The sequence below is a fragment of the Podarcis raffonei genome, chromosome 10 (genome assembly GCF_027172205.1).
Source record: "Podarcis raffonei isolate rPodRaf1 chromosome 10, rPodRaf1.pri, whole genome shotgun sequence".
NCBI lineage: Eukaryota > Metazoa > Chordata > Lepidosauria > Squamata > Lacertidae > Podarcis > Podarcis raffonei.
Window position 1 is genome coordinate 22793610 of NC_070611.1, and position 22535 is coordinate 22816144.

The 22535-nt window shown below is 41.2% G+C and overlaps 1 protein-coding gene across 1 annotated transcript in view; it reads right to left on the reverse strand.

Moving 5' to 3' along the window:
• The window catches only part of CFTR (CF transmembrane conductance regulator), an 86189-nt gene that overhangs the window by 58424 nt on the left and 5230 nt on the right, over positions 1-22535 (reverse strand). The window contains exons 2-5 of the mRNA XM_053405905.1: positions 12929-13039; positions 9146-9254; positions 4694-4909; positions 1177-1266 (exon numbers count right to left, since the gene is read on the reverse strand). Coding sequence (XP_053261880.1) covers positions 1177-1266; positions 4694-4909; positions 9146-9254; positions 12929-13039 — 526 coding nt within the window. The remainder of the gene's footprint in view (positions 1-1176; positions 1267-4693; positions 4910-9145; positions 9255-12928; positions 13040-22535) is intronic.

A 22535-nucleotide genomic window follows, 5' to 3' on the forward strand; every position in this document is an offset into this window, starting at 1 on the left:
AGTCCTTCCCACACAGTTCCCAAGTCACCCTATCTTGGTCTGGCTCTCTCCGAATAAATGTATTCATAATTTCATTCACGTATTACATCTTGTGTTGAGGGAGCTCTGGCTGGAGTTGCCCTGACCTCGCTACTGCCATGCTCCACCCTATCCTTGCAAGCATAGTGCCACACCACCCACACTAACATGCTCTTGCTGTTTTCCCTTAGTATGAAAAGAACAGCAGTCATCCCGTAACCCTATGCAATAAGCAAGGCACAATGGTGGATTCTGCCTTTAAACTCATACTCTGTCAGGGCTGGCCTAAGGCATTTTGCTGCCTGAGGCAAATGACAAGATGGTGTGCACCTCCTGGTTCCATATACAGAAACCAGCTGGACTGGCAATAAAACCTTAATAAAACACTGATACAGTATACCTGAAGCAACAGCCTTGTTTAGGTGGATCAGGACGTGCTGTGTAACATACATAGTTTTGCTCCCAAGGCAGTTTACCTCACTTTGTCTGACGATAGGACTAGCCCTGTATCCAATTATTTCTGCCCATGGGGGCAGAATTAGGTACACTGCACTCCTGAGTAGTTTTTACTGTGTCTGTCAAACATCCTGAGGGAAATAGCAGTGAAGAACTGTTATGGCCTTGAGCGGTAATTATCCACCACTAGTCAAGTACGAAATTTACAGTGAAGCAAGCACATATAGTGGTTGTTCGAGCAGTAAATCAGCAGTACACTGCCAGGCACACCCTTAGTCAGACCGGAGTGTGAAGGAATGTTGACGACAGAGTATGCCAAAGAAGATAACTGGCTGGGAACTGGCAATCACATATATTTCTCTGTATTTTGTTTTATAAGACACATCAGGTAGCAGGGGTGAGAGGTGGAATATAAGTATTTTAAACAAATAAATGAACCACCTAGATCTAGAAGAGCTGAGACGCAAATGAAGCAGCTTGTGAGTAATATCTCTGTGCTAGCATACCTAATACAGTGACATTTATCATCTTCTTTTTGTAATTAGCTCAAGCCACACAATTCACTAAAACTATTCACCACACCCCGTTAACTTCAGCTCCAGTGATTCAAAGCACTTTAGAATGGCCTGGAATCTAGAAATACCCATTCCTCTTGCAAAGAAATGCAATACAGTAAACATGATTATATTAGCACCAACATACTTCATCAAATTTGTTCAGATTGTTTGAAAGGAGGCTAACAAGTTGTCCAGTGCTTATATTGTCAAGGACTCTGCTTGATAATTTTAAGGTCTGAAAAACAAAACAAAACAAATGATTTTTTTAAAAAAACAACAACAACAACCATCAAATAATTAGATGAAGCAGCACAAATACCATATTACACAGCTATTATCAACTAGATGTTAGTAAATGCCAACGGAATATTACTTCCTACACAGGAAAGCATTAATGTGTGAGCCTAAGCTTGTTTATTTAAAACTAAGTCCCACAGTATTGAAATGCGGTTTCCTGTTAAGTGTTTTATGATTTCAGTCTAAGCTTATTTTATCTATCACACTCTAATATATTCTGATATGATCAGCATGCAAATACTGACCTTTTCTTCAATGCATCTACTGCCATTTCTAATTGTATTTACATAAGGCAATATACTGTATTATTCACTCATACTGAGCTGATTCAGGTACAACAGCCAGGCCCTGTTTCGGCTGTCAGGTCTGAGCCTTAGACACTTACGCATTTTTCTCCCAAAACTGGAAACCCACTTCAAGCCATTGTTTCCAATTCTGGTTTGGAAGGCATGCAATTACATTGCTGTTTCCAATGTAATAAAAACATTTGGGGACAAGGAATCAAACACTATAGCAGATCACCTGCTGCCTTGGTACCTCTGGCATAACCACTGGGAAGTATATTTGTGGAGGGGCTGTAATTCAGTGGTTGTTATGCCCCTACAATATAAATCCACTTCTGAGGATCTGGTGGAAGATTATCTAGAGCCACCAGAAACTCAGGAACACCCCAGAACAACAGCCAAGGAGAAGCGGGGACGGGCAAGGGTCCCTCCACACAGAAAGGGAGCTTGGCTTTTGAATAACAGGCAGAATTACTCCCGTGCCCACAGAAGGCAACATTGCCTCAAGACAGGCAAACATCCTCACAGTCAGGAGGAATGTTTAGATTCTGAAGAGGACTCCTTGTGAGTTAAGGGCACTCAAGGGTAGGACTCTTCTCATCAAGAGTACTCTCTGCAGAAACTAAGAAGAGGTTGTGGCTGTTAAGTATAGTAACTTAAGTCACCAAAATTGTAAATGGTTGTATGCATTACTATGTGTTTATATTTGATTGGTTGGTAAAGCGTGTTCTCCAATAAATGAGAGCACGTGTTGCGGTGTGGGCCGCCGGGCTAGGCCTCTTGTTGCCAGGCAGGTTAAGAGTTGTTGCCTGGCATCATGATTGGGTAACCGGGTTGCTGGGGCAAATTGTATGTTGCAAATTGGGTGGGTGGGACCATAGTCTTTAAATATTGGTGCACTCTGGTTTCTCTTTCTCTTTGCAGAGTGCATCGGATCACCCGCCCGCCCACCCTCTTTTCCGGTTGACCTTGCTTTGCCTGTCATGGGGTCATCTGCTTTGGAGCAGGGGCCTAGTAGGAATTTTGCCATTTGGTGATTGGCTGTGCCATTTGGTTTTTGCCTACTACTCAGCAATTCGTCACAACTTGTAAGGTTGCGGTTAGGCATTGGTTATAATATGCTGGTGGTGGAGGGGTCAGGATAGGCTGTGCCTGCCCCTCCTATTGCGCTGAAGGGAATTCCGTTAAAGGAATCCTGGGGCTTGCCACGATTTCGTCCAATCCCTGTCATGGGACCAGGGCCGCCCAATCCCTGTCATGGGAATCCCTGTCATGGGACCAGGGCCGGCAAGCTTTCGGGGAGCTGCTGGGGTGAGCGGCGTGGGTCCGACGCTTAGCTCAAATGACCCCCAAGTTTGACTTTCCCTTCTACTGGCTACCGATCGGACCTCAGGATGTCAGTTCTGTCCCAGGTGGAGGTACAGATAGTCATAACCAATGTCTGAACAACCACTCACTGATTTTGTATTTTAATAAAGTTGTGGCCAAAATAGTGCCCAAAAACCAAAACTAAAATTACGTGTTATGTGTGAAGTTATTTGAGGGGTGGCCTGGGGACCTACACACGCAACTGAATTCCAGAGAAGTAGTTTTCATGTGATTGGCTGACATTGGTCACATTTGAGGTATCTAGTGAAGGAGAAACTCCATTTTATGTGAAGCAAGATGACTTAGAATCCACTGTGAACACTGCTAAGTTGAATAGGGTGTTGGAACGCTTCTTTCTCTGCTTGTAAGAAAGGGAGCGAAGCTGCAGGAGAAGGTAAAAGTGGAAGACTCTCATGGCAGCTGCAAGGCATAGCCTAATTGAGATACAGAAGGCTAAGTGCTGAGCTTTGGAAAGAGAGGAAAATATAGTTGTTTGGGAGTTTGAGGAAGAGACTGTGAGCCCATGCTTGGAGAAGCGTGTGACTGTAAATATCATGTTTTAATTCGTCAATAATTTTCTGCAGTGTTAAAGTTTTTGAATATTAAAGTCTGCACATTGGTTTAATTTCCAAAAAAAGGGTGTCAGCCATATGTATGATTTGAGCTTCCTAGCTGCATTTTCGTTACTCTTAATTCAACAGTGGCTGAGTCCAGGGTGGAGTTCTGGTGGCTAAAAAGTCTCAATGGGAGGCTGGAATGCTGCTGAAACAATGTCTTGATACCAGGTCATACCTGGGCCTGATTGTCAGCTTACATGGACCTAAAATTTGGCCTGTCCCTTGACCAGCCTTTCACCTGCCTGAACATCTGCTGACCTGGACCTTGGCCTGCCCCTTGGCTTGACTCTCACCTTAGGCCTTGTTGAAACCAGTGTTTGTCTAGAATTCTCATCATTCAACTAGCCAAGGAGGGTTGCAGATAAAATCCCTTCCCAGCCCTGTCAACGTGCAACTAGGGAACACTTATATCAAAGGTAGCATTTGGTAAACAACATCAGAAGCAGCCATTCCTCCCGCAACACCAGGTATTATGCAAGGCTCCTGGTTGAAGCAGGAGCAGAGCCAGGGAGGAAATCGGCGCATCCAAGGAGAGCAGGGAGTGTGTGTACCTATGGATGGCCAGACCATTGCTGGTACAGCATGAACCATTCAGCAGAATTTCGCTGGTTATAACACACTGAAATTCATCACAGATGCAATAAAATATGAAACTAGTCTGAAACTAAAATCTGGTACAACAGATTTTTAAAAAAGAATGTTCTGTTAATGTAAGGTTGGTTTCCAGATAAAATAATCACTTCTAGTATGAACTCAGTGCATGGTTTATTTAGTTAGTTAAATGTGTGTATCTCTTTTCCAATCAAGGTCCACAAACTGCTGCGCAATAAATAATAATAATAAAAAAATAACATCAAGAAACAAACAACAAGGAAGCATATTAAAAACAAAAAATTGAATCATAAAAAACACTATATCCACATTGCACAACACTATATCCACATTGAACAGAAATGTTATAAACAGCATCTGAAAAGGTGTCTCTTTGTGCCACTGGACTGTTTCCACAATTGCAATGCGAGCCAACTATTAGGATCCAAGTCTCCCATGGATTTAATTGTACTTACAGCTCATGTAAATAAAAGACAAGTCCTACCTTTTTGTAGATTAAGCTGAACATTGCTATCCTTATTTGCATCCCGATGTGGTGGAGGCCAAATATAGCTGGGTGAAGAAGCAACATCCGCGCAACGAAGAGAAGGCAGAGTCCTATGGCTAAATAGTAAGCTATTGATCGTTCGTGTGAATTGGACGGATCATAGGAAGCAATAATTCTCCCCAGCAAAAGAGGCTGCACAGATTTCGTTACTTCCTGCGGAAAGGGGGGGGGGGGGCGAAACATCGATGTCAATAAAACTTGAAAACCCGCTGGCAGTCTTAATGTTAATATTTGTATAACTAAACTAAGGTTCTCATCCAATATAGCTTGTACTTGGTACATTGGGATTACACTGTATGCAAAGCCTTGCTTCTGATTGGCAAATGAATCCCTGCCCCAAATCACACCCTGCCAAATCTTTTAACAAAGGCAACAATTTGTCAGTTAATTCTACCACAGTTATACGGTTGTTGGTTTTCATCTTCTTGTGGTTTGCAGTTCTTTCTCGTTCATCTTTCTTTGCTGCATATGTGGGTTGTTGGTTGTGGGGCAGAACTTGCCTCAGGTGGTGGGTGCTGGAGGGAGTGCTGAAGGGCAAATCTGCATGGGGCACCCAGTCTCCCTTCCAAAATTAAAGCTAAGAGTTTGCCTTGAAACCTTGGAGTTTCCTTGAGACCTATCAGATCATAAGTGTCCTTTTGTATTCTGTCCTTTAAATGACCTGAGGCCAGTGGTATGCATCGATTTCTCATTATTTTGTGTAATCACTTCCAAACAGATCAATTGGCAGAGCTGCTATTCATACGGTGTTTTCAGAAATGGTCTAAAACTTACACACTGAATTATATAGCTCATGTTTTAAGTACTCACATCCTTTTACATGATCACATATAATTTTACAAAAAAAGATACACAACAGACTTGTGTTGGACCAACACAGCAGTGTTTTTAGTATACAAAGAGTAATATTTATAAAAGAACAATTAAAAAGAGGCTTGGGCAGGTGTGTTTGAGTCCATATAATTCTAGGATCAAGCACCAAAAATAATGATGACAGCTGTTTTTATATGTGTGTAGGTAAGATTCAAGGGCAAGAATATCACAGTAGTATTTCATATATCTTGAGATCCAAGAAACGTCTGTCGTGGTCTGGTATTTACAAATCATACCATTTGTGCAGCAGTGGGAATGATACTATTTGCTAATGTTTGTTGTGTATATACCATATAGAGATAGCAAATATGTTTTCAGATTATTGTACCAAAGTGATTTATAGCACTTACAGGAATATACAAGGAGTGACTACTGGCAATATATAACTTTGCTTGCTGACCCTAAAGGGTGAGTGGGTGTCATGGGAGTGATTCAAAATAGAACCACAGGTACAACAACTTCCTTGTTCAATTTATATTTTGGCAAGAAGAATCTCCATAGTGTGAGAATGTGAGCAGGCAGGCAAGTTAGATGGCGATGCTACAGTCGGGCAAGTTTCTAACCCAGTGTATTTAGGCATTATTTGTAAAGGTACAGAGTCTGTACATAAAATGCATATTGCCTGTTTTCACACACTCCTTCAAAAACTGTTATATTTGGTATTCTTCATTCATTTAAACCATATCCCTCAACAGCCCTGCTGCCATGTGTCCTTGAAATCCAATACCACTTTTTGCTTGCATAATGGACCATTAGGTCCAGTCGTGGCCAACTCTGAGGTTGCGGCGCTCATTTCGCTTTATTGGCCGAGGGAGCTGGCGTACAGCTTCCAGGTCATGTGGCCAGCATGACTAAGCCGCTTCTGGCGAACCAGAGCAGCGCACGGAAACACCGTTTACCTTCCCGCTGGAGCGGTACCTATTTATCTACTTGCACTTTGATGTGCTTTCGAACTGCTAGGTTGGCAGGAGCAGGGACCGAACAACGGGAGCTCACCCCGTCATGGGGATTCGAACCGCCGACCTTCTGATCGGCAAGTCCTAGGCTCTGTGGTTTAACCCACAGCGCCACCCGTGCTTGTATAGATGGAAGCTAAAGAGCTCTTTATAGCCCACTTTTGCCTTTGGCTCCACCCACCAATGCCATCTGATCCTTGGTCGATGGTCCTTGGTCGATGGTCCAGAAGGGTCCAGAATGTGACCCCCAGGTTGAAGAAGATTTCCCATTTCTCATTTAAACATAGCCTCATTATTGATGCAACAGATCATGCTATTCAGAAGACAGTGGCATTGATGTGTTACGTCTTTACAAGAAAACTCATGAAATGAAACCACAGCAAATTAGGAAACATGTTTTACCCAAGCTGTTGCGTGCAGCGTGAAAAATTACAAGGAAAGCATAGGGAAAACAGCAAGAATGAACAGACCAAAGAAAGGGTGCAAGAACATTTTAAAAGGAGCGGGGAGGCCAAATGTTTCTTTCCTGCGCTTTCTGAAGTGAATGACAGGGAACTTCCACATATTTCAGCAGAGCAAAACAGGGGCGGGAAGTGGATTAAACACCAGTTTCCAGCACTAAGTTTCCTCTTTTACGCTTGTCATGAGCACTGCATAGTATTGGAGTATCATGTTGCATAACGCTGATTCACACACCTTGTTTTATTTGATATACCATGATTTCTTAAGCAAATAGCAGTGTCGCAAGTAAACACATAATGACTGCAATCACCTTTTTATGGCCCCAACATAGGATTTTTTCCCTCCATTTAAAATTACATTTCATAGCAGAGTATTTTACACACGTGAAATCGTCGTACACAACTACCGACAACTGCACCGTGACGTTCTCAAATCTGGAACCTTTCCGAATCTCTGGTTCAAAGGCCTCTGGAGTATTAGAGCAGCTGTTACTCTAGAGGTAACTCCAGAAAAGAAGCATAAATAAAGTGAAATCTAGTTCCTCTGTTTCTTTGTCAGTCCAGAAACAAAGCCATAGATCTCTACCTTCTCCCTATATGTGACGGGGGAGAAAGATCATGTTTTCTGTCTCTGCCAAGATGTATTGATTCTGATCGTTTAGGACCCAAAACAGACTATTATCTATAATTTCATTGAAACAAATGATTTTTATAGTCAAATAACAGGTGCAAGCCAAAGACGATAACTCCTATTTAAAATCCAACAAAGTACTTCCACTAGTACAATAATTTTTGCTTATGCAATGGAACTTCCCGTCCCTCTCTTATTCCAAATGTGTCCCCTGCCCCCTGCCCCAATCTGTTCCTTGGACTGGGGAAACCCCAGAAAATATTTAGTAGGGTCCTTCGGGAGAGGAGCAGTATGGAAAGCTCCATTCTCAGCCAGAGGTTCTTGCACTGGCAGAACTATTCTGTTGAATAGCACCCCACTGTTTTCAATAAGTAATTGCACAATGTAACTCTGTGTTCTGGGATAGTGTTAATCAAGGTCAGGTATTAAGACCTTTAGAGGCCCCGCATATGTAATTCAAAATAAAAATGATCCTAACTCATAAAATAAAATTTCATTTTTTTTAAATGAGACAAAACTATTGTGTGTATATGTGCATATAGCTCAGGAGGATACATCAATAATAAATCATAGATTTGATTGCAACACATGACAAGATCTGATTCCCTCACATTATTTTATGTTAGTAGAATGCTACCTGGTCTAGGTGAGAATAAGTAATAAAAAGGCAACAGGAAAATGGTTCAAGAGTCTGTAAGGAAGTCTAGGAAAGTTCTGATTTTTACCATGATGACTACTTTGATGCTTTTTGAAATATCAAATGTCATTTTTCTTCGAAAAACATTTCTCAGCTTTTGGATAACCCAGCACTGGTGTTAATATTCCATTCCACTGGGCGTAGGAATAGCATAATTCTTCCGTGAGTAAAGACCGGGAGCATAACCAGACACACCAGTGAAAATGCTGAATCACTAGATCTCACCCATTTATCTTAAAATGATACTCTAGCAGCCATGGTGTGCAATTGTGCTAATCATGGGTTGAATCATAAAGTTGAAGTGACTGTAAAGCTCTCACTTCTGCCTTAATTACCATTCTTTACTTTTTTTAAAAAAAAATTCTCTGACTGGCTTAGGAATGTTAAATGTGGCTTTATATTTCTTACATTTTTTTTAAAAAAGAACTTTCTGATTTGGCCTCTTTAGTGAAATAAATAAATGTATTATTAATGTCGTTTCCCATTCCTGCTGTTTTTGTCTTATTTAGAATGCGTGTTACTTAGGAAATGCATGCTAACACACTGGTTAGCAGTAGGAAATGCATGCTAACCAAGTTTTAACAGGGTAATATATAGGTTCCAGTGTTTTATTTAAATTGGCTCCAATTCAATCAACCATGATTCCTGTAGGATTTTAAAAAAATGAAACTAAAGGCATTATTTCCTTGCTCTTTAGAATGTCCCAGGCACAGGATAAAATGATGTAGGATTGCAACCCAACCAGCAAACTGGAATAAGGTAAATTCTTACCCCTAAATATAGTATTATTCCATAGAACATAAATTTCCAGAAAAAACATCTTCTGAGAGCATTGATGAGTCTGGGTTTTTTCTTTGAAGCCAGCTCTCTGTCCCATTCTCTGGTGGGGAGAAAACACCATTAAGTTGTGTGACCAAATACACAGCTCTGTGACTCTAGCATACTTCAGCTCACTCAAGTATATCCAAGGAGATTTAGCTAGGTGACTGATGAAATGAAGGCTTTGCAAAGACCCCAAAGATCTGATCCTCAATTACTTGATAGCTCAATAAAAGTTCAAGTGTAGTTCAGCCACATATTTGGCAGATCTAAATACCTAGCTATACATCATTCTGCAGGGAGTTAATTCATTAAAAAGGTCACGTTGTATGTTTTAAAGAAACCTGTTGTACTCCTCGAGACCGATACACAAATAATAGGCAAATAAAGGCTTTGAATCCCTTCCAGTCTCCAGAAGTAAAAAAAAACAAAGACAAACTATTCTAAAGTATTCTATTTTGTGACTTTTTCAATGTACTAGAAAATAAAGCATGTCAGCTACTGCTGAACAGACTTTTTGATAGTATAATTTAACTATCCAGTAGTCAGAGGAAATGCCCCAAAAAGATTTAGCTTTGGCTGCAAACTTGAGCACAGTGAAGATCATCTCACTGAAATAAATAACCTTGGATGGGAGAACTGTACCAGGTTTTGTCCAGTATAAGGAAACATTTGAGATCCAACAACCCAGTTCCAACTTCAATCATCACTCAAAAACTCAGCTGCAACTCAACCATCTATCTCTGCCCTGAGGTGCCAATACTCCCATACTTGCTGGATCTGTTCCCATAACTCTATCTAAGTAATTCCCCTTTCTCCCCACTGCCATGGAACCCTTGGAGCCAGGCCTGCGCAGAGGGCAGGGCAGCTGCATCCTAGGCCTCAGGGGGTTAAGTTGGTAGGAGGGAACTGCCAGGGACCAGCTGTGGTTTGTTTGTTTAAGTTTATAACTTTACTCTGGCAAGACTCCCACATCAGTCCTCAGACAAACCCTGCACAGACCTGCTAGGACCTATGAAACCATACTTCCTTCCTTTATCCTATCATGACACCACTCGCTACTACCCTCAGCCATCTTTCTGCTGTCACTGACTCCGCCTAGGATGGAGAACAAAAGCCAAGTACAGTGGTACCTCGGGTTAAGTACTTAATTCGTTCTGGAGGTCCATACTTAACCTGAAACTGTTCTTAACCTGAAGCACCACTTTAGCTAATGGGGCCTCCTCCTGCTGCTGCTGCGCCACCGGAGCACGATTTCTGTTCTCATCCTAAAGCAAAGTTCTTAACCCGAGGTACTATTTCTTGTTGAATGGTTTCTTTAAATGTAAAGGTTCATCATTGTTCCACCCGATGTGTATGTCTTTAAGGGGCCAGAGCAAAATAACGAGACCCAGCTTTATAGCTGTGAAACATAGCAGGTGCTGCTGAGTTGTACTGATTAAGCTGTGTCAGCAATTGGGTGTAGTATATAAGGAGCAGCACCTAGCTCTCCCATTACCCTGGGGGATGGGTTGGTGGTTGGGTCATGTTTGTTTGTTAATGTATTTAGTGTAAAAGGAGTTTTTGTTTTTGCAATTAAAACCTTGTTTAAGTTATTTTTGAGTCCCTTTTTAATGCATGGTCTCCTCAGCATTAAATTATGACGTGGGTGGCGCTGTGGGTAAAAGCCTCAGTGCCTAGGGCTTGCCGATCGAAAGGTCGGCGGTTCGAATCCCCGCGGCGGGGTGCGCTCCCATTGCTCGGTCCCAGCGCCTGCCAACCTAGCAGTCCGAAAGCACTCCTGGGTGCAAGTAGATAAATAGGGACCGCTTACTAGCGGGAAGGTAAACGGTGTTTCCGTGTGCGGCTCTGGCTCGCCAGAGCAGCGATGTCACGCTGGCCACGTGACCCGGAAGTGTCTCCGGACAGCGCTGGCCCCCGGCCTCTTGAGTGAGATGGGCGCACAACCCTAGAGTCTGTCAAGACTGGCCCGTACGGGCAGGGGGTACCTCCTCAGCAAGCTCTCTGCAGCGCTACCAAACTGCAAAAAGCCAACATTTCTGGGTTAGCAGAGTCTGTAACCTGAAACGTATGTAACCTGAAGCATATGTAACCCGAGGTACCACTGTATCTCTGAACTTCTTTTTGGTTGATTATGGAAGCTGGACAGAGAGACTTGACTCCAACTTCTCCTAAAAACCTAAATGAGAAGCAAGGTCTGTAGGTGTATTCATGACATCAGCCCTTCCACCCTATGCTCAGGTTGTATATCTAAGAGCTTTCCCCTTTCTTAAATAATTTAATTTACATTATGTAAATGATTACATTTACATCATTTAAATAATTTACAAGTTCCTAAGTTTTCATTAGAAGACAAGCTAAAATGAAGAATGACTATTTTTCCTCAGGATTTAGTAAACCCAATTAACCCCCCCCACACACAAAGTACCAGTGTCAGATAGCTGAAATATATGAAGACCTGGAACCATTCTTTGGTACCAGATTGTTTAATTACTATGTGGGAAACAAAACAAAATCTCCAAATGAAGCCAGTGACATTTTAATTATGCTGAAATGGAGTCTTATCATCCCATATCTTTATTGAATGACATTGTAAACAGTTCTATTTGAATCTATCAAGCATAGGAATCTAATGAGAAATAAGCAAAAAGCAAATGATATTATAGATCATTCTAAGATTATTAAGACTTCAACAGAAGTCCTATTATTTTGAGACGGTGATAGCTTTCAGTTGGGTAGAATGATCTTCTATGACTATATTTAGAGTGTTGGAAACATTTAACGTAGGGAGAGATTTTAGATTATGGATTCAATAATGTGTTTCTTGTAACACCAGCCCAGAGTAGCTGCTAGGATGAATTGAGGGGGGGAAATGGAATAAAATGTTTGAGTGACTCTGGCTGGAAAGCATCATAGTGTGAAATTATCCGCTACACAGAAACTCCTTTCTGAAGAGGGGCTTGCATATAGTATTGCTTCATCTATAGTACAGCAATATTTCAATACAGCATTATGAAGCTGCATAAATATATTGGCTTAAAGCGTGAGCCTCTCAGGAAAGTTGCACTTTGTTTTTAATTGGAACAAGCTTTATTTTCAGTACCTTGCAAAGCTTTACTTTGGGTTGATACAACAAAGTTAATACCCAAACAAGTTAATACCCAAACAAGTATGAATTTCTGGGAATAAATACTAGAACGGATGGACTCTAAATAAAACACCACTGGCACAAGTTATTAAAGAGTTTTCAGAGGTAACTTTTCTTTTGAGAGAAATTTAATATATTGGTTGCAGTCAGGCCTGATTTAGTATAAGGCACCTTCATATGTTTCTGTTCTGTTTAGATTTCAAGATCTTGTGCATCACAATAATTTTTTTGCTTGTGTGAAGATCATTTGGAGAAATTGCATAGAAATCACCTCCATGATATGAATATCTTCAAGCTAGACACTGAACACTTAAACATTGAAGAACTCTACTACAACTTGAGAAATTAACAGAGAACAATGAGGCAATTTTTCACAATGATAAACTAATATCCAGATTAGTAAGGACTAATATAATTAGTATTGATTACTAGGCAGATCTAAAGCCTAGATAAAGAATGCTAGATAAAGAAGATTACTACACATCTTCTGCTAAAGTACTTTTATCATTCATTTATCAGAACATAAGAACAAAACATGAAATTCTATTGTTTGCCTTATAAAAAATTAGAATAATTTTAATACATACCTTTCCAATTTCTCAGAAAGATTATCTGCAGAATCTGTGGCAGGGATTTGATAAATGTCTGATAATTCCAGGCGTTGTCTGTAACCCTTTCTCAAAATCGGTTTTGTCCACCTAATAGATAATAATGTTTTTCTCAGATTAATATTGAGGTATATAAAACACATACACCTGAAATAAAAAACACACACCAACATCTAGTTCCAAGTGTCCAAGGGACCTTAGGCTTTCTCAAGCCATTTGACAAACCACTTTTGAAACCGAGATTTTCAAAAACAGAATTTGACATGGTATGGTGGGGTTTATTCTTCAACCAATGAAAAGTAAAAGTCTAACTGGATATACCCAAGCACAAGCTGTGGTCACTCAAAAACTATTATTTGGATGCTGGCCATAATTTATTTTAAAGCATAATATATAATATGATAGTTTTGCATGCCACCCCAAAGATTCCAGAAGTTCCAGGTGCTTACTCGGGTTTTTGTTTCCTTGGAATGAGGAACAGTGGAGACTGTGGTGTCTCTATAATATGTGGTTTGTTTACACATATGTACAACTTGAACCTACAATGGAGGGGTTCACAGCATTAACACCCCAAGAGTTCTTGCTTCTCCCATAGTCAAAATGGTCGCATGGTTCTTTGGGTTTATGCCCATTTCCCGTTAAACAAGGTACAAAGTACATTCACATACCCAGAGAAGTTCTACACTATGTTGTCTTCTTAACATGGTATACTCTTTTTCAGAAGAATTAGAAACTGAAGCTTTTAAAACTTCTCTACGTTAATGCAGACCATAAAGGGACAGATTTTAAACGTAACGATCAGGCTTTGCTCCATTTCATGCATAGATGGAACTACAAGGATAAGAAGCCTCACTTTTTAAGATAGTAACAAAAATGTAAAGAGCTGCAGGGATTGACCCAAAATCCAACATAATGTAGATCAGCCCCAAGCCTTCTGAGCCTGGAACTTCACCCCCAAAAGACATTCTCCTCCATTGTCTCCTGAGACAGACGGATGCCAACCCTGAGGGGGAAACTACAGTTCGAAGAATTGTTTGGGGGGGGGAGCCAGGTGCTTTAAATGTGTTTTAAATGTTTGGTGTGGGAATTAGTGCAGTTTGTACAATGTCACCAGTTATGCCATTTTACCAATCATCCTTTTCAAATGGTCACTCAAGAGCTACTGAACACATTTTAGATTGATCCAAAAGTACGCTGTAAATATAAGTAATTTTAATAGTAGACCTTTGAACAAAAATATTCCAGAAAAAAAACAGTACATGCAGTAAGTTTCCGCTCATTCATGTGCGTGTGTGTGTGTGTGTGTGTGTGTGTGTGTGTCCCATTCATACAGTATTTGAGTACAGGACACCAAGTAGTCATCTTAACCACCTCTATGGAGAAAAAACATCCAGTACTTTCACAATGCACATATTCTCTCTGTGTTCAAGCTTGCTGTGCATTTTCTGTTCTTTGAAATATCAGAGCTCAACAACATTTTATGTGTTCCAAGTTAAACAGGCTACAGTTCTATATCTAGTTTTCTAGAAGTATGCTTTCGATGTACACACCATAAATCACCTTAAAGGTAAAGGTAAAGGGACCATTAGGTCCAGTCGTGACCGACTCTGGGGTTGTGGCGCTCATCTCGCTTTATTGGCCAAGGGAGCCGGCGTACAGCTTCCGGGTCATGTGGCCAGCATGACTAAGCTGCTTCTGGCGAACCAGAGCAGCGTACGGAAACACTGTTTACCTTCCCGCCGGAACGGTACCTATTTATCTACTTACACTTTGACGTGCTTTTGAACTGCTAGGTTGGCAGGAGCAGGGACCGAGCAACGGGAGCTCACTCCGTCGCGGGGATTCGAACCGCCAACCTTCTGATCAGCAAGTCCTAGGCTTTGCAGTTTAACCCACAGCACCACCCACGTCCCTATAAATCACCTTAGACCCCCCCAAAAAAGAATCCCTGGAAGTTTAGTTTACCCCTTACAGAACTAGAATTCCATGCACCACAGGTATGAAATGTTGTATGTTGTTTAGTCATTTAGTCGTGTCCAACTCTTCGTGACCCCATGGACCAGAGCACGCCAGGCACTTTTGTCTTCCACTGCCTCCCGCAGTTTGGTCAGACTCATGTTTGTAGCTTTGAAGACACTATCCAACCATCTCGTCCTCTGTCGTCCCCTTCTCCTTGTGCCCTCCATCTTTCCCAACATCAGGGTCTTTTCCAGGAAGTCTTCTCTTCTCATGAGGTGGCCAAAGTATTGGAGCTTCAGCTTCACGAGCTGTCCTTCCAGTGAGCACTCAGGGCTGATTTCCTTAAGAATGGATAGGTTTGATCTTCTTGCAGTCCATGGGACTCTCAAGAGTCTCCTCCAGCACCATAATTCAAAAGAAGAATTGACGCTTTTGAATTCTGGTGCTGGAGGAGACTCTTGAGAGTCCCATGGACTGCAAGAAGATCAAACCTATCCTTTCTTAAGGAAATCAGCCCTGAGTGCTCACTGGAAGGACAGATCATGAAGCTGAGGCTCCAATACTTTGGCCACCTCATGAGAAGAGAAGACTCAAATGAATAAATTCATGAGAACAAACATCTTTAAAGCAAATTGATGTTTGATGTTTTATTATGTATTATGTTGTGGGTGTGGCCCTTCTCCATAAATGGAAACGATTTCTTGTTTCACATCAAAAACTACATTCGCAGCATTTGGCATTTACAAAACAGCTAAATTAAAAAGAACGCATTAAAGGTTTCTGCAAATAGTGCAACATGCAGAAATATTTGACTTTCGAATTAAAGACATGGACCTCCATGATCCTGATTGTTTGGTAACTGAATATCATATAAACTTTCAACAACATGCTGGAAATGTCATAAATCATGTTTGCCTATTTCATACCGTGTATATTTTGGGGAAACAGTCTCTGGTGAGTTGTTACTGCCTATACTTTTGTTTTCCTTTTCATCAGAATGTAACTAGGCATTGTGCCAGTTTGAAGAAGAAATTAGAATGACTGATGTGCTGAGAGGCTCTTGCTTCAACCTAGGATGGGAAAGTACTGTGTGAAACCCAAAAGGGCATTCAAGAATCAACTGCAGCGCCCTTTCACCCAAGGCTGCATTTGCACATGCAGACTGATGAAGAACTGCAAACCAAAGTAACCTGCAGGCTCTGCGCTAAAATATCCACCCACACTGCACTGTCCCATTATGATATCCCAACTGGTTTGGGCAGGAGTAGCTGGTGGTGTTCTATGCCAAATTCCATTTGATTAAAGTGAAGCAGGTTTCCATTTTTATTTTTGTACAGCAACATGCTACTATATAAAACTCATAATTGTGTTATTTGCACGCTAGCAAAATAAGCCGTTTGTTGCTGAAATAACATTGGACAGAAACTGAGCCACTCCTGTTCCAGACAGGAAAAGATTCATTCTTCTTCCACCTTGGGATCAAAATGGACCAGGGACTGAGGATTTGAACAATTTGGAATGCTTCTGTATACAGTCCCTGTACAGATAATCTCCACTGACTTCCCACATATCCATTATCTCTATGTATACAAGTTGATAATTTAACTATACAGTTTCCTCATAAGAGTCCACTTTTTCCATTTCATAATTCACTTTTTAGATAAGCTTCTCTGCCTCTTCTTCATCATCATGGTAGCTTCCTTATTTTCCCCCGCATAGTGTGTGTTTTCTTTACCTTGTGTTTTCCCATTTTCAGGAACCTGCCTTATGTTTTCTGATAGCAGTCTCCCACTTCTGAATATATATGTATTGTATTGATCTTTATTACGGCCATTGGCCCATCACACGACAGTTTCCCATACCAACATAATGTACTTAAACCTCCAAATTTAAAACCGCCAAAACTTACAAAAAACAGACAAGAACCAAAGCAAAACAAAAACAAAAGACCAACATCATACATTACAATGAATTTGTAACATAAACATCGCCCTCTACTCATAAATTAGTAGAAGACATCAATGGTGATATCACCTAATTACATCCTAAAACATAGATCATAGTTTAAAGAGATTATCCGAGCCGCACAGGAGTCCGTTTCTCTTCTTTAGAGATAGGACGCTGATCAAGAATCTGGCAACCATGAGTGATCTTAGGGGGTCATCATCATTTAATAGATATCTCAGTTTGGCTTCATTCATATCATCGGCAATTCCCTTTAGATACTGAGCAAGAAACTTGCTCCTGGCCGATGAGTGAAAAGCACAATCAAGAATTATGTGATGCAACGATTCCGGTGCCCCACAATTACAATCACATAAGAGCGATATCTGTCCATTGGAGAATCTATTTCTCAGCACGTTCGATGGGAAGGTGTTGAATCTTGCCTTTACAAAGGCATATCTATGAGCCGAAGAAGTATTTATGACATTTTATGCTTGCAAATTGTGGCTAAATGCCTTCTTCCACAATGGAAGTGACTTTTGAGGGGCCACCTGAAGCTTATGTCGTTTGGTAGTTTGTAGTTTGGTTACAGATTCTATCTGGGCTTCAGCATCCGAAATTCGCCAGGCACATTTTCACCTGGCTATTGGTCACTTGTGACCAAGTGAAGATGCCCAGATACCAGAATGGCACCTGACATCTCCACCATCTGGAGGTGCATCCCTGGATCTTGACTGTTTTCGCAGACCAGCAACACATCCTGTAGAATTCTAGCCATTATATTTTATCTGCACAATCCGATTGAATTTCAGGAACCAACAAGTCATTTAGAAAATACAACTGGCCCCAAAATGGCAACTAGGCATTCTGTTTTAGCGACTGTAACCCTGGTTTAAGGAGCCATTTGACACCCAGTTTATAAATCTGAGTTTTTAACATTGCTGGGCTTTTAGGTGTAAATGTTACTTTCACAGATGTTTCCAATTCTATACTTCTGGTCCAGGTCAGGTGCCATTTTGCAGGTCTTTGGATTTTCTTACTATTCACAAACTTTGACTGGGGGGGGAGGGGCGTATACGAGCCTAGCAAATAAGTCTGTGAATGAGGACCATTGAACCACAGAATATTCAAGCTGCCAGCTAAATCTGGTGGGAAGAGTATATGGATTAAGAGAGAGGAAACTGATCTGCTTGAGTCCCTAACAACCTATAGCAGAGGAGAGCAGACTTTAAGTTTATAAGATCTATTACATTTTTCTAGGACACTAATGGCAAAGGGTATCCATTATAGAACATGGTACCCTTCGCACCAGCTGAACACCAGGATATATATATATATATATATTAGAACTAGTATTGAGCTGAACCCACAAATATTTTTCTGGTTACCTCAAGCTTTCTTAATCTCAGCAGTCTAATTTAACAGGTGAGTCATTTCATTGTTACTAATGTTAAATAATTGGAAGTCAGAAACCCTTATTAATCTACTGCAAATCATCCAGAGATGTACCAATAGATTCCAATCTACTGGCCAGGTCCTGATGTTGAGCCTGCAGTACTCTATACACATCATAGCAAAGGGATATTTCACAAAAGATAGCAAAGCAAAAGGTTGTCCTCCCAGGCATAGTAATCTGCTCCTGCTCCAGAGGTTGAGGATATACTACAACAAATATGAAGTGTTTCCAAACATGCAGAAAAACACCATATAAATCAGGTGTCATGGCAGATGTTGCTGGACATCATCCCTGACCACCAGAAGCTGTCCAGGACTGATGGAAGTTGGAATCCAACATTTGAATGGCCATAGGTTAACCACCCAATATAAACATTAAGCATTACAAGCAAGTTGTAACACTTTGTGGTGCTCCCCTCTGTTTGTTGTATGCTGGTCTGGCGCCAAAGCCCAGCAGCAAGCCAGGTCAGGGGTTGCAGGACCATGGATAGCTCCATGAGAACAACTTGTTCCAACAGAGTTTCCAGAGCAGAAGGAGGCCTTTCCAATATCTGTCTCCAGACTACCTCTTATAGACTCCTTCAGACTTCCTCTTGTAGGAGCCACCTCCTTCTGAAGAACTTGAGGTTTTTAAAGGACAACCCTCTTGCCTGAAGATGGGCATTTCTCCATTCCATAACCTGCTGCCTGGTGGCCAGTGAGATACTGTGAGAGGAATTGGGATCCTCAGGAGAAGATGCTGGTGAGAACCTTGGCTCTGGACCTTTAGAGCCTGGTGGTATGGGAGGTTCTCTAGTGGCTCCTGACAGCCTCAGTGATCTCCAGATGTTCAGCATCCTTGAGCGTTTTGTAATGTGGTGGTGTAAGTCAGTTATAAACCTAGTTTGCAGCATAATTAAATAAGGAGATTTGGTGGCGAGCCCTGGTGGCATAGATCAAAACCAGCTCAATATCATTTTATAAATTTCCAATTTTTATAACTTGATAGTCCTTGGCTCCTTGTGAAGGATGGAGAGGATATAAATGCAATAATATCAAGAGGCTCTCTGCTCCTGTACCATGGGTAAATCTAATTTTTAAACAAGTAAAAAATGCACTAAATTAGCCCATGCTTCTGTGTTACTGACTGACATTTAAAGGAACCCTTTCCTGGAGGAGCCTTTAGAGCTGTCATAGTCTTGCCAGTCACGACGGATGTTATTACAGGCACATACTCAAGAGAGCTCAGCAGGGAACAAGGGTGTTATATAGGTAAAAGAAGGAAAACAAGTTCCACCTCTTCTTTTCAATGCCTGGTAACAAAATACACCTCACAAGAATGATACAAGGCTCTCACGTACATGGGATATTGTCTTTACTTTGATTTGATTTGTTTAATAGCTGCAAGGGTGTGTGGTTTTTTCTCCCTTTAAAAGCATTTCCTCTCTTTGCCGCTGTCTTTGGAGTTGTTGGTTTTAAGTCTGTTCAGCCTCCTGCATTATACTTCTACATGAGCAAAGGGAAACTTATTTTACATGCAGATCTTTCCTGCTCCTATAGGGTTTAATCACGGCTTTTGCAACTATCCCATCACAGCAAGTACAATCCCTCTCCCCACATTTAAATGCCCAGTCTTCCAATAATCACTGCTAAGAAACTTCACATACTTGACATAAATAGCTGCCAGAGAACTATGCCAGCATGTGAATAATGAGTCATCCAACAGGTAGTATAGCCAGCCTTCCGGCTTCCCTCTTTTTCAGGTAGATGAAGGTGCCTGCTATAGAAATTGGCATGGCAAGAACATTATTGTGGCCCATCTTGATTATGGAACTTGATCCTTGGCAAATGCTACAAGGTGTTCCTAGGCAGTGTCTCTCACTGGTAATTTCAGAGATATGCTGAGTAATTGCAACAACCTTTGGACTTTTTGAGGAAATTACAATCTGTGCTCTAAACCTGAAGTGGGGGAGGGAGAAAGAGAAAGGTTTTCTACTTCCTTGCACAGCATTTTCTGCCCTTCTTACCTTTTTAAACATCTGTCTGCAAGGAAACTAATCAGCACTAGTTCTGGCCCTTCCTCAAGCTACTGTGGTGATGCTTCCCTGCCTATCAAGGTAAGGAGAGCCAACAAACTCCTCACACAGAGCCTGCGCACTGTCTCGCCAGAGTGGTACATGCTCTGGTTATCTCCTGCTTGGACTACTGCAGTGCACTCTACATGGGGCTACCTTTGAAGGTGACTCGGAAACTACAATCAATCCAGAATACAGCATCTGGACTGCTGACTGGGAGTGGGCCCAGGACCATATAACACTGGTCCTAAAAGATCTTCACTGTCTCCCAGTACATTTCCGAGCACAGCAGAAAGTTTTGGTGCTGACCTTGGCTCCGTATCTCCACCCCCATCATTCAGTCTGGACACAGACCCAGCTGCAAGAGCCTTCTGGCGGTTCCCTCACTGCGAGAAGTGACGGGGGTGGAAAAAGAGGGGTAAAATACTGTTGTGTTTGTGTTAATCATTGCACTAGCACAAGCATTTAGTTGAATACCACCATATAACTTTAGGCAGCGACCTTGATAGTCAAGAAAATCAGTCAGTTCAGTGCAAACAGTATCCCTGAAAGATGGCCGCCCAACCTCTGCTTAAACTTCCAGAAAAGGAGAGGCCACTAGATCCTGAGGCAGCTTGTTCAACTGCTGAACAGCTCTTACTATTGGAATGTTGCCTCTCTTGTGTTTTGCTGAAATCTGCTTCTTATTCACAAACCATATTGTGATTGTCCCATATTTCTCTGCCACGGACAAGGGATTAAGGAAAAAGCTGTTCATTTACATAAGTCACCTGCAGACTATATGGTCTATGACTGCTTCCTGAAAGCCCTGCTTGTGGCACATTATGGGCCGGAGTGGAACAGGATGTTCCAGGAGAGGATTCTGGGTGGGTGGCCAGCGACGGATTGAACTAGATGGCATTTTGGTTGTTTCCAGCTGTAAGATTCTATGAAATGGATAGACGAGATAACTATTTCTGTTTAGGAGAACAGACGCTCTTACTCTGCATCGTGACTGCCAGCACCCTCACTCTTTCTTGAGCACTAGTTTCATTCAGATTCTCAAAACCAATGTTGTGTTTCATAGTGGCGATTAAATTTAACACCAAAGTGCTCGTAAGGCAAAACCTTTGAGTAATAGGCCAGTGAAAAGATGCTAGAATAAATGCAAATATGCATCATTTGTTATCTCTTGGTTCTCTCTCTCCAAAGCTGTGCCAGCTCTCAAGCGTTATTTGAAAATGAAAATCTTTAGCTATAATAATAAAAATAACTACTGGTATGTGTTTTCATGGAGCAATATTCAGTGTTCAGTTTGAAACACAAGGACCCTAATCTTAATAAGAGTCATTCAGCAGAAAAGACTAGACATCTTTTATAGTTATTTTTATTTTGGTTAGTGTCTAGAGCAGGCACCCCCAAAAGCGGCCCTCCAGATGTTTTGGGACTACAGTTCCCATCATCTCTGACCACTGGTTCTGTTAGCTAGGGATGATGGGAGTTGTAGTCCCAAAACATCTGGAGGGCCAAGTTTGGGGGTGCCTGGTCTAGAGAATCTAAACATATTGCTATGTTAGCATTTCAGTCTCTTCAGACAAATGCTTATTTCTCAGTAGTAATGAAGAACCCAACATGAAAGAAACCCCTGATTTCATAAGCTAAATGAAATGGATATTTCAAAATATTGTAATATTTACTTGATCTCTCTCCATAAAAAAATGCTAAACAAGATAGAGGAATGGCAGCCTATAAACTTTCATAGAACTGGCGTACACATGAAAGTTCCATAGCATTTAATGACTTTTTACCTCCAAGTAGTTATCATTATTTAAAGTGTTATAGGAAAGGTACAACACTTTTGGTAGAATGCCACAGTTCTGCTTATCTAATTACCTACATAAAACATTTCTAACCTCCATAGTTACATTTCAGGGCTAAAGTAGCTTTAAAAGTAAGTTTGTTTCTTTTGCTTGTATCCTTGATCATTTTCAAGCAGAGCGTGTATACAGTATTTAAAAATTCATATTGCTTGTTGGTTACAAAAAAGGAGGATCCGTAACTCTGTAGTGGTACACATGCTTTGCAAGTATATTGGTCGTGGATTCAAAATCCCTGGTATTTCCAGTTAGAGGATTTCAGATAGCAGAGGCTTTGGGGAGCTACTGCCAATATTATATTGGCGAAGTCCAGATGCG